Source organism: Acinonyx jubatus, chromosome F2, assembly GCF_027475565.1.
Source record: "Acinonyx jubatus isolate Ajub_Pintada_27869175 chromosome F2, VMU_Ajub_asm_v1.0, whole genome shotgun sequence".
NCBI classification, from domain to species: domain Eukaryota; kingdom Metazoa; phylum Chordata; class Mammalia; order Carnivora; family Felidae; genus Acinonyx; species Acinonyx jubatus.
The window spans coordinates 59,209,178-59,222,217 of NC_069394.1; the positions used below are offsets into that span (position 1 = coordinate 59,209,178).

The 13,040-nt window shown below is 33.3% G+C and overlaps 1 protein-coding gene across 1 annotated transcript in view; it reads left to right on the top strand.

Moving 5' to 3' along the window:
• The window catches only part of UBE2W (ubiquitin conjugating enzyme E2 W), a 73,025-nt gene extending 60,456 nt beyond the window's left edge, over positions 1-12,569 (top strand). The window contains exon 6 of the mRNA XM_027064363.2: positions 7,198-12,569. Within this exon, the coding sequence (XP_026920164.1) occupies positions 7,198-7,211 (14 nt within the window). The 3' untranslated portion in view covers positions 7,212-12,569. The remainder of the gene's footprint in view (positions 1-7,197) is intronic.
• The last annotated feature ends 471 nt before the right edge of the window (positions 12,570-13,040 follow it).

Genomic DNA, 13,040 nt, shown 5'->3' on the forward strand with positions numbered 1-13,040 from the left:
TTTCTTAAAGTTCGGGATCATCTCTAGAGGAAGGAAGAATTTCTGAAATCAAAAGGAATCACAAATGTTAAATATTAAAGAGTTGTATGAAAATTTAAACCTTTTAGAAAAACCTCAAAGCACAGCCAACCTTTATTTTAAAAATGTGAAAAACACTTACAGTTTATTAAAAATAAAGACCATTTGTGAGAGTTGCTTAACATAATAAATAAAATTAATAAAAAACATTGGCCAAAAACTTCACAGTAACATAATTACAGATTTAATATTTTGAAATTATTTTTGAATTGGCAGAGTTGTATAAAATGAGTGCAATCTTGGAAAAGAATAAAGAGTAGAAAAAAAATAGTGCTTTCGTATTTGTTGATGGTATAGCAAGTTCAGCAATATTTAAAAAAGTTTAAGATCAAGACTTTTGTCTGAGTTACCAACTTCTGAGAATCCATCCTAAGAAAATCATCTTTTAATTTTTTTTTTTAATATTTATTTATTTTTGAGAGAGACAAAGACAGAGGGTGAGCAAGGGAGGCGCAGAGAGAGAGGGAGACACAGAATCCGAAGCAGGCTCCAGGCTCTGAGCTGTCAGCACAGAGCCTGATGTGGGGCTTGAACTCACAAACTGTGAGACCATGACTTGAGCCCAAGTCGGATGTTTAACTGACTAAGCCACCTAGGTGCCCCAATGCTAAGAAAATCATTTTTAAAACAGGAAGTGTTTTATACATGGAATGTTCAGTGGAGGATTATTTATAATACACACTATTTGTTATCTTACGTACTATTTGCCTGGATTCATTCCAGGCACAGACATGCACACAAACACACCTACCTCAACGAATCCTTCCGCTACACACACCCTCAGGAACTCCTTCAGCAAAGTCTTGTTGATTGCTTTCTCTTTTAAAGAATTTAATAAACTTTATTACTGTGCCTAGAATGCTGGTTTTGTTTTAGTCTTTAAGGTATCCCCAGATAATTCTGATAGAGCTTGACGCTTGAGGACTACCATTACAGGGATTCTGAGATATAAAAGGACAGGTTTCCATATAAAATGAATTAATAATCAGACTTAAGGAATTCTTTCTGAGCACTGAAAGTCTACTAAAACATTTAAGACCCTACTTTAAGTAAACAGCCCTTTAATTCAATTTACACTGCTGGCTTGTCATTCTTTTTCATCCTCTTGCCTAGGACCAAACACCAAACTACCTCTTCCTTCCAAAAAAAAAAAATTCTTGAGTGTCACAGACGCTGTATCTTAGCATGGAAAGTCCCAGATTCATCAAAAATTCAGATTAGTCAATCAATATTGACAAACACACTAAATCAAACATGTTTTAAAGTGTCAAAGTTCTAAAGATAGTATAGTCCTTCTGTTTCAAACTCAACTTCACTAATCATAAAAAAATGCCCCGTTGTCTTTTCCATAGATTTTAAGCCACTTGTGTTTTCTAATAAAACTTGAGAGGAAATTGTCTTGGAGTGATGAATTTTAAAAATACATATAATTTGAACGTATAAACTGCTATCTTGCCTCAGTGTGTTCGTACATTTTCCCTTACTTACTCCCTGGTAGGGAAATTTCAGAAAGATACAGTCTTTCGGTCCCTCTGATGCTGCCTTCTATAGATAAAAGGACTTATGAGAAGTCCTTTATCCAAGAATATTCCCAGAATTTCTCATTACGTGCTGTTGAATAAGAAATGGAGAGGGGCGCTTGGGTGCCTCAGTTGGTTAAGCATCCAGCTCTTGGTTTTGGCTCAGGTCATGATCTCACGGTCATGGAATTGAGCCCCATGTCCAGCTCTATGCTGACTGTGGAGCCTGCTTGGGATTCTCCTTCTCCCTCTTCTCTCTGCCCCTCCCCTACTCTCTGTCTTTCAAAATAAATAAATAAACTTAAAAAAAAAAAAGAGATGGAGAAAAGTCCCATAGTGAAACTAGAAATATAAAATTAATTATTTAAAACAAAATACACTTCATAGAAGTTATTTTTCATAGTTAATAGTTTTTATCTGTTAACTGAGAAATTTATACTTTCATAACTAAAATAGAAAAAGTCTTTTAATAGGTTGGACTATTACATTCTCCACCTTAGCCAAAAAGTACTAAGAAAAGAGAGGCTTTTCAAAGTAAATTAGCTTCTTAGTGTCCAGGAGTTCATTTTACCAATAAACAGACTAAAAGTGTCTCTCCCCCTTCCTGCCCCCAAAATACAAATTAGCCATCTTTAAAGGACTGGATTGTATTTCAACTAAATTATGACTATTCTAGCTCAGTTTCCAGTCCCAGGTACAGATACATTTTTTTTTCATTTACAGATAATTCTGTTTAAAACATTTTCAGATTATTGATTTACAGTGACTGTTCTTAACTCAGTACGTTTTGTACTCATGCTTGAACCCTGCATACCTGAATCATTCCCCTCCCAGAATCTCTTTAAATCGACAGTTTGCTTCATGAGTGACCATCATATGAAATCAAGAAAGGGTAATACTAGTTATACTTTGAGATGATAGAGCAGCTGCTCTTTCATAAAGGTGAGTGGGGGGGCGCCTGGGTGGCGCAGTTGGTTAAGCGTCCGACTTCAGCCAGGTCACGATCTCGCGGTCTGTGAGTTCGAGCCCCACGTCGGACTCTGGGCTGATGGCTCAGAGCCTGGAGCCTGTTTCCGATTCTGTGTCTCCCTCTCTCTCTGCCCCTCCCCCATTCATGCTCTGTCTCTCTCTGTCCCAAAAATAAATAAACGTTGGAAAAAAAAAAAGTTAAAAAAAAAAAAAAAGGTGAGTGGGTATAGACAGTCTTTCTTGAACTTTTCCTTCATCTTTAAAAACTAAAGCATTTCAGCTGTGTAGCATATATTATCTCTGCCTTTATACATTTCAGAGTGACAGTTATAAGCAATGTGAGAAATAGCTCACCTTGACCTTACAGGTGAATTTGAAAAATCTTATCAAAAAGGTAATCATACTCTCACTCATAAAGCAGAATACGTCAGCTTTGTTTTGAGTTTTCCAGATGTCAGCTTATGTGTTTTTCTGTTTAGCTGCGTTAGTTCCAAAAGATCTTCATTGATCAATCATGTTCTCCTTATAACACCAAATTACCAAGAAATATGGACTCTTGTTATTTCTTAGCATCATCTAATTCTGAAAGGGCTACAAGGTCAGGCCAGTGTCCTGACATGACCTACAAACTTAAACAAAAAGATCCAGAGACTAAATAAAGACTTGCTTGGAATTGGATGAACTTACTGAAACACTTAACATTTCAATTTCTAGAAGAAATTGAATTCTGCCCAAGCAGAATTGTGGGCCTCAGGTATAGGCGCCACAGTCCTTGGGTCAACGTGGGTCAGAGTGTTCGTCAGTGTTTGTAATCAAAAGAGACAAGGGAGGTTTGGGTTTAGTTTCATAATATCTATGCACTTGAGAGGGCTTCCTGGCTGCAGGATGAATGCCACTATTAATGAAAAACAATAATTCAGCAGTTCAGAAGATCTCCTGGATTTGGAAGAGTAGGTTTCTGCTGATATACCAGACTTGAGCTGCCAGATAGATACCAGTGTTGGGTGCTTGAAAAAAAAAGGCCTCTTTCAACTTAAATCTGTGATCTTCCACGTTGTTAGTATACTTTGAAAATGTAGGACAGTCACTGCTACCCTACTGTTACTCTCTTTGTAGTATCATATCTTCTGCATTTCTTTTGAGATTCTTCTCTAGCTCCTTAATATTAAAGTGCAAAAATTTCCTGAGATGTGAACACACATTCCTTACTGTTACTTACTTGAAGTTTACTATCAACCTGTTTTCCAGAATTCTTTGATAGTTTCTATTCACTAAAGAATTAAGGCCATTGGGATACAAATATTCTGTGTTGCAAATTAAGGCCAGGGGTCCATATGCTTTGAAAAATTGGTTAAATGGAGAGAATAGGGTTAAAAAAATAAAGGGAACTAACCAAAATAGGTATTTGAATAGACAACTCATTTCCGCATACATAAGGGGAATTTACCTATAATTCAGGGCTAAGATGGTAGCCAGTTTAGTGCACAAATGTATCCAGTTTAGCACACAAATGAATGAATGAGCCTAAAGTTCAGTATCAAAACAGAAATAATTGTTCTTGAAAAAGAGAAAAAGTATCTTTTTATGGAATCATAAAAATATTTCAATAAGATAGCCAATAGAATCCATTAATAATATGATCCATCTGTTTCCTGGGATCCATATTGAATGTATATAACTTAGTTTCATAATGATTGCTTTTCACAAATGGCAGTACTGATCTGGTTCTTGAAGCATTTTCCTTAAGGTGATAAGAGAATTGAGCAGTATAGCTTAAGACTGTTATTGAGTATTGGCTTCAGAAAACTAGGCTTACAGGAAATAGATTGGCATAATGTTTAGATGTTATGTCCAGTAAACTGTTGAGTTTATAAGTTTGGGGAGGAGTAGAAGAATACCTCGCTCTTTTTTTTTTTTTTTTTTTTTTTTTTTTACAAAACTTTAAACTACATTCTGGTTCCATTCAGCTGGACCTGTAAAATTTTAAGGATTATAAGGGGATAGGAACACAAAATTGTCTCAGACTAGTATTGGTAAACTCTTTTTCTTCCTGTCTTATAGCTGTCTATAAGAACTATAGTACTTATAGAGTCTATAGAACTTATAGTAGTCCATAGAACTACTTATGTTAGGTGTAAACCTTTTTATTTGCACTACCTTACAAAATCATTTTCTAAATTCCTAAGTCCAAATGTTTACACAGCTTAACAGCCTTTTCCCTTTATTTCCTGCTAGATAACAGTTCTGTTGTCTATTGTGAAATCTTTCTTGAACTGGTTCATCAAAGTAAAATTTTAATTCCCTAAACTGTTAAGACTGTGTTCCTTTTTTTCTAGTCTTTTGTCCCTGGGAATATCCAGGGAGGTGGTTTCCAATATAACGTGATGGTTGTGGTGTCCATTATAATTGGATGGTTCTTATACTCGGGAGAACTAAATGACATGCTTCTAATATAGTTCTCTTCCACTCATATTTCCCAGAACCCTAGTGAAGTTAGCCATGGTAGATGTCACTTCTTTGGAACTGGTGATTTGTGTATTATATTTGAGGGTATAGTTTTAATAAGCGCTTACACAGTTCCAGAAAAAAAGTTTAAGGGATTAATCTAAGATTTTTTTCCCAGGCCTTCATTTTGCTACAAATACTTTATTCAAGAAGTTAGATATATTGTGTCATTTGACCATGTTTTATAGACCTATATTTGTCTTGATCTTATTAAATTAACAACCTTTTTTTGTAGGTCATCCTGGTATTCAGTAATCTTTTTCATCTAGTTAGAAAACTGTGTTCCTTTTGCTAACAAATGAGTTTTTTGCTTCTTAGTGATGGCCTTTTTTTCCTAGGAAAAAGTTTGCCTGGCTTTGGCTCATACTTGTCTCCATACTTAAGTATTTGCTCATAGACTCTTTGGTTATTTACAGCCATGATGGATTTGTAATGTTAAATCCACGTGTCCTTGTGGGTCCAGCTATCAGAGATCATGGAACTCTATTTTCAAAACTTACTTAGTACATTTATTTCTCTAAAGATAGAGTATTTAAGGCAGGGAGTATCATATTCGTCCTCTAATTTTTTTTTTTTTTTTAACTTCTGATCCAGAGTGGAGATTAGGGTAGGGAGAATAGTTTTGTATGGATTTCTTACTCATTTTGGTGGATTGTAGCACATTCTACAGCAGCCCACTATACTGAAAAACTTCCAAAATGAACAACCTGATGCAGATACATTTACAGTATCACCTATCAGAGATGATATCTTTGGAAATAAAAGCTTATTTTTGGCAGTTAACTAGGTATATGATGTTCAAATTGAATTTTGTCTCACCTTTTTATTGTATACATTGTCATATGGTATGATACTTAAAGTTTGACCTATCAGAATTTAGTGCAGTCCCTTAGCTTAGAGATCTAAGGGCGGTTAGTTTGAGTATTAATTTCAAGGACCCTAATATTATAAATTACTCTGTTGGAAAAGTGATGTTTTAACATTTTTTATATTCTGCATCCATGACATCTGTATCTCCTCTGTATTCCAAGTTCCACAGTAATTGAGGAAACATACTTTCATGTGACACTTAGAAACTATAAACTGTCCATTTACTTCCTTCTTAAAGATACTATTTCTTCAAAGAATTCTAATGATTTAGGTAAGATTTATTTTAAAAATCCAATATATTTCACCCTTTAGATCACCCTTAATGTACAGGGGATGGAATATTCCATGAGTTTGCCTAGCAGAGAATTCAGATATACTGGTTTTTAGCTCTCATTGAATCATTGGGAATGGGGATTTTATTAACAGTGTATTGATCCTAACATGGATATTTTATAAAGTATTTTAGCCAATTTTTCAGAAATGTTTTAGAGAGCTTTCACAATTCTTGGGTAGTTGTTACTAGTCTTCCTTCTAAAGCCTCTTTCTGAAGAGTAACCAGTCCTCAAAATAAATCCTTCAGATATGTCTTGTGAAATAAAATTTGTAAAATAAGTTATGAATCCCCAAATTTCATGTCTTACATAAATATGATGTGTTGAGGCTACCAAAAGTCATTACTAAATTATTTTAGTTTTTTAACCTCATTTGCATATGTATCTATACTTGCTGAAAAATGTATTTTTAAATGTATTTTCCATAGAGAAATTAATAACATTGACTATGTATTAATTGATTTGGAGATCATACCTTATTTGTGAAGTTATTTCCTTCATAGACTAAAGGCACACTTGTATTATCCTGTGTTAAATAGTAGGACACTGTTGGTCAGGAGTTTGCTTCCTGTCTCATTATAATTTAAAATTGTGGCCCTTAAAACAACTCTTGAGAGATAAATCCTGAATATGTGCTAACATATATCAATTTATTATTTTAAGTAGAACTAACACACTAATTAATGCATCATTTAAGATCTATGTGAACTACATTTCCATGAAAGAATTGAATTTGATGTGTTTGTCACTATATAATTGAACACAAATTGGACTTTTTATTTGCAAGGATTGGGGGAGGCAAGTCAGACAAATAAATCATGTTCTTCTTGCTACTTGAAATTATTTATATGTTAGGCTAACTTGTGGATTTTACTTATGCAGGCTTGACTTTTTTAATTATCTTTTTTCTCCTTTTCTTTAAGATGATACTTGTTGATGCCACTGTTATCATCCTCCTAGCAGAAGATAGTCCTACTGAGAAAATGAGCACTTTGATCATTCAGTCTTTGAACTTTAACCTTTGACTGGAAGTGACCTATAGGCAATGAAGACTACTTCCTTTTACTGCATTTTTACTCGTGTGCATTCTGGGCGCATGTTGATCGCTGGTTCAGTCCAGGCAACTGACATGCTTTTATTAGTCATACAGTATTAATGCAGGTGTCAGGAAATGTCAAATATAATTCCATTTTTTATTTTTATTTTTTTAAGCTTTTGGAAAAGTTCCAGGTCCTCATGTATTGTGCAATAACAATGACTTCCTTGGCGGTTTTGGGACGTTCATTGCCGGCAATGGACGTTTAACAGGAAAAATTTTCATTAACTCCTGCCACCCAATGATTAATGCATGATAGGGCCTATGAAATGAACTTATTGGTTATAGTGGGATTATAAATAAAGTGAGGGATCCAACATTACCTTGAAAGTCACCCCAACTGTTTATATTTGGATTCTATGCACTGTGATCCTAAGGTTAACGGCATGAATTAACATGCGTCTTTAAAGGACTGTAATGAAAGATCATTGCGTATTTATTGAATTGTTTATATCTGCTGTCAAATTGTTTTGACATGGAAGGTTTTCAAGTAACATTGGCAGAGAGGTACAATATGTTATCCCTATGGTGAAAATAAATTCATTTGTTGTATATAGTTCCTCAATATCTGAAGTAAAGGTATGAGTAATATAGGGTATGAATGGTTTAATCAAGGCTTTATTTTGGAAGAAAAATGGCAGTGATGATTCAACTGCTGCAGTCCATAATTTGGGCTTATTTGTACATTAACAGTTTTTCCAAGTAGATTACACTCTGTTACTTCCTGCTAGCCATCAGCATGAGCCCTACTGCCTAAACACTATTTCATTTATTTATGTTTGGAAAATCCATAAACAGTTTTTGTTTGCAATTTTGTTTCTTTTGTTATGTTTTAAGTCAAGATTGAATGTTACAGTACTTCAATTGGAAAATTTTTGTCAAGTTTTTTCCTGTAAATTTTCTTTACTTGTAAGTATCATTATGTCCTTTAATCCTGTACCCTAAAATAAGAAATACATTTTTGACAGAGGCTTAATGTTTTAACAAAAGAGTGTGGACATTTTTATTTTAAAATTTAGGCAAAAGTACACTATAGAATGGTATGTTTGCTTATTTGTCTCACACAACCGTACAATTTTTCCTGGAGGGATTAGTTTTGTTTTCTTGTTGTTTAAAAGACTTTGCTTACAGCTAGATAAAGTTTTCTATAGAAAAAAATTGTTGAAACGTCCAATTCTCAGTACCATGTAAGTTAATGATACTGCAACTAGGTTCTCTTTTTAAAAAGCGATTATGTATTTTATAAATTACCTTTTCACATATGCAAAAATCTGTTTCTACTACAATGTTATTTTTACTAATGCTGTTGTTGCACTCTTTTTGACATATCCTGCAGTGAATAAATATATGAATCAATTTGGGCTTAAAACTAAAAGCCAATTAATTGGCTGAAAGGTTTGAAGTATGTACCCCAGCAAAACCATCCAATCAATAATTGGCGAGGAGTATTTTCAAAATTGTTTTTAATCTCTGTATAGATGACATTTTGTAGCTTTGTACATGTTGTTAATTAAGGGCATATAATTTTACACTCTAAAAGTATAATTGCTGAACTCAGGGGTGGGTAGACTTCAAAAATATGTCTGCTGTAGAAATAACTTGAAAAACAAATTAAAACTATGGCCAGCCACCAAATTGTGGACACTGTTTATACTATAGTTAGCAACTACCACTTTTTGAAATTAAACACATTTTTGTTCTTTCTTCACTAGATACACCTAAGTTCTCACAGTAGTTTCTATCAGTCTTATTAGTTGCCCTGTTTAACCAAGACAAAAAATGTTTTTTGGAATGCTTGAGCTACTCTTAGTTTTTAACTGCTTTTTAATATGAAAATTGCAGTGACAAATTATATATTTTTCATATGTTACACAACTCTAAACTGATTGACTTGATCATTTGTGGGGGTGGGGGAATCTTTCTCCATAATGCTGGTCCTCTTACTAAAATTCTTTTATAAAGAAATGACCTGTGACATTTATTCACCAAAGGAATTAATATACCAGGTCAAAGATGAACAATGCTGTCCTGTAGATTAATAGGTGGTATATAGCCTCAGTTGAGTTTTGTAAAATAAAAATAGCAGTATTTTAAGATACCTCTCTCTCTACCTAGAGATATCATAAAATAAATTAAAATGAAGCAGAGGAAAGTAAAGGAAACCAAATAATTTCAGTACACTTTACGGTTTAAAGAGAAGGTGAAATATCCTAAAATATAGAAATACCAATCATTCAAAATTTGCAATAAGATAACACTTTATTCGTTACATTACTCCCTTGAACTTAGGAATTATTGGAAACTCCTTTGCACTTAGATTTAATTAAGTTGATTTTAAATGTAAGTTACATTATTAAAAGACATAAGATGTTTACTTAAGTCATTGCTCTAGAGAGCAAAATTAATGACTTTGTAATAATAAACAATATTTCTCTGTAACACGTTGTTGAACGACAACCAGAATACCAAGAAAATGTACATAGGAATATGCTACTTCCCTCTTCCCTTGCTCTATGGGGCACTGTCTGCTACATAGGCCTACAGAATTATACTTTCATATTTAGACAATATGTACTCTCTATTTATTTATTTATTTATTTATTTTAAGGCCATTCTTCTGGTTTGCCAAATTCTGTTAAGGCAGTGATACATTCATTTCCTTATTTTGCATGTTTATATCATGAACTTGGTGCCCTTTCAAAAAAAAAATATTATGTCAAGTAGGTATTAATGCCATAGATTTTAATGAGAGAAATGGTTTTCAGTTTTTTAAGATAAATTTTTTAAAATACATTTTATGGCTGTTCTCTTAAGGAATTTAATATTCACCTCTAAAGGACTCACTTGTAGTGTATGAATTCCTCCTTTTAGCTAGCAGGGACATAAAGCTTTTTTTAATCCCCAAAAGAAAATGCTAAAAAATAGCTTTTATATATGGTTCATCTGGAGAAAGACCTTAATCCTTGTTTTGACTAGGTATATAAATATTTGGTATAAAATAACTAGAATAGTTTATTACTTTTTCCCTTCTGAAATTTTAAATATATGCAAATATATATCATTAGATTCCTGTGGTGAATAATAATTTCTTCAGATTCTAAAACAGGTATCTAGTGACTGCTTAATTATTTCCAGATTGCATCAAAGATGAATTGACAAATAATGGAAATGAGTAGTGATATGAAAATGGTATGTAACCATGGTATTACTTGTTTCTGGTAATCAAATCTTATTTTTTAAAAAGCCTATTGTTTTTGAGAATTGAGATATTTAAACTTGTTACAACTTCTTCCTAAAAATAGAAGAGAAGAGGAGGTACTGTGTGTTCAAAAATTTTTTTAAATAAAGAATTCAGTGTCACTAGTTCTAAGCCTTTATGGTCACTGCTGCTTATATTTCTTGATCTCACTTTTATTTAATTTTTTTGTACATATTCAAGATGAATGCTTAGGATTATTAAGTGTATATAAATTGGTTTTCTAAAAGAACTGAGGCTTACCCATATCTTCTCTAAGGATTCACTGTTACCAAAATCAGCTACTGCACGATTCTATGTTATGCTAATGCCTTTGCATGATTAAGATCTGTGAAGGTGTCTTTTAATCTGCACCACTTGGCCCAATCCTCTTTGCAGTCTTGTTTTTCTCTCTCTTCTTTCTTCCTGTCTTCTCACAGATGTCCACTATGTCGGTCTTCAGCAGTTTCCCGAAGTTTTCCTCTCCCTCTCCCTTCCTTCCTTCTTTGCTCCTTCCTTTTCTTGAGGTTAGGGAATCCAGAGAAGGAAGACTATTGAAATTACATCAGAAATTTTTCTTAAATAAGAGGACTCCTTCCTACAGATAAAATATGTAGAATTTCTGATACTTTATTTCAGTTCAAGAGTAGGTGGCTAAATTTATTGAATAATTGTCTACTTGATAAATGAGCTGTTAATTGTAATTTAGTTCTTAAATACTAATATTAAGGGAGTTTTGCTTACTTTTTGGATGGTGACTCTCCCAAAGTCTAATTATTGCCCAAATGAATTGAATTAATTGTTTTGGTAAAAGTGTTTTTTCCGTTTAAGTTTCTAAGCCATTTTGAGATTTGGAACTTTTTTTCTTTTTTTTAAATAATTTGTGGGAGACTTTAATTTTCTCAGCATGCACTGCATTAAAGACAGGCTTGTATGCATCATTATCATTAGAGGCCCGTGGAGTCTACACATGTACTTCAAACTTTAGATCTTTATCTTTAAAGTTGAAGTTCTGGTTCTGACTATCGTCCTGATGATTGAGGTGTTCTCTGTGACTTTAATTCTCAAAAGTTACTGGGACTGATAGTTGAGGATGAATCTCCAGAATGGTTATATGACTGTTTTATCAAAAAATTGTTTATAAAACAATATAATATCTGAAGACATTTTTGAATATGTGGAAGGAAAGCTTGACTAGAAGCTGGTATGCTTTACCATACCTAAAGAACTGCAGTTGTGCAAGTTGAGTGCAGTTGACAGGGAGAAAGAGAAACCGTTCTTGTTCTATTTCTTGGTGCATACTTTGTCAGGGTTTTGTCAAAAGTTTGCTTCTGCAGTAATTCTAAGCAGTTTTCTCAAAGGCAAAGCATGGTTCTGGGCTTTGGCTTGTTAGGTGTGGCCACACTTGTCAAATTTCCTGGTAAATGGAAAGATTGAATAATCCCACCTCTCTAATTCTAAAGCCTGAAACAAGACTAGTGAGGAATGTGGTAGAATGTCAGATACCATGAATATAAATGCGAGTCTCTTAATAGTTAACCACAGATTATTTACATAAATGCAAATTGATTGTCATTCTCGGGGTAAAATCATTAATCGAACAGATTATCATGTCAGTTATCTGGTAGCCAAGAATTAAGTCCATGTTCAAGTTAAAGTGATTTGTTGTTTTTAGTTGGTACCATTTTTCTCTCAATATTCAGAAATACAGATTGTGCATTTTATTAATAGGAATGGAAGCTCATGCTTGAGGATTTGAATAGGGTGGATGTATATATTTTATAAATTCAAGTTGTAAAATATGTAAAGCTGCTGCTTTTTGAATAGAATATAAATGTTAAGACATAAATCTATATATTATATATTTTTAAATACATGTACCAAACTTTTGTTAGTTGAATATAAATTACATTGTGTGCTTTATGGAATTCAGTAACTTTTAATAATAAAGCAGTTGTCATTGATTTTTTTTTATGTAGACTTGAATATTAAATTGGATAATTAAATCTCTTTGTAGTTTATAATAATGTAAAAATTTACTTATGTACTAGTTTCTCATTACAGAGGACTGCGATCTTCAAAGGTTTGTGGAAACAGTGACATGTCCATTTCCAAAAATAGGTGCAACAGCACGAAGATAGTCCCTAACGCCACTTGTTTATTTATTTAATGGATCATGTTCACTTAGCAGTGTAGCCTAGTATATTTTGGTGGTTCTTCATGCTTTAATTGAAGAAGTCCTGATTGAAAGACAGGCATCTTCAGAAAAGGTGGAAATTGAGACCCAAGCACTTGCTTAGAGTTCCACCATGAGTCTAGTGTTGCTGAACTTTAAGTTCTATTAGATTAATAAGGACATACCATAGAGACCTTTGGAATACTTTCCTGAGTATACACATAGATCAACTAACTTATGTAGATGAGTGACTCGTGAA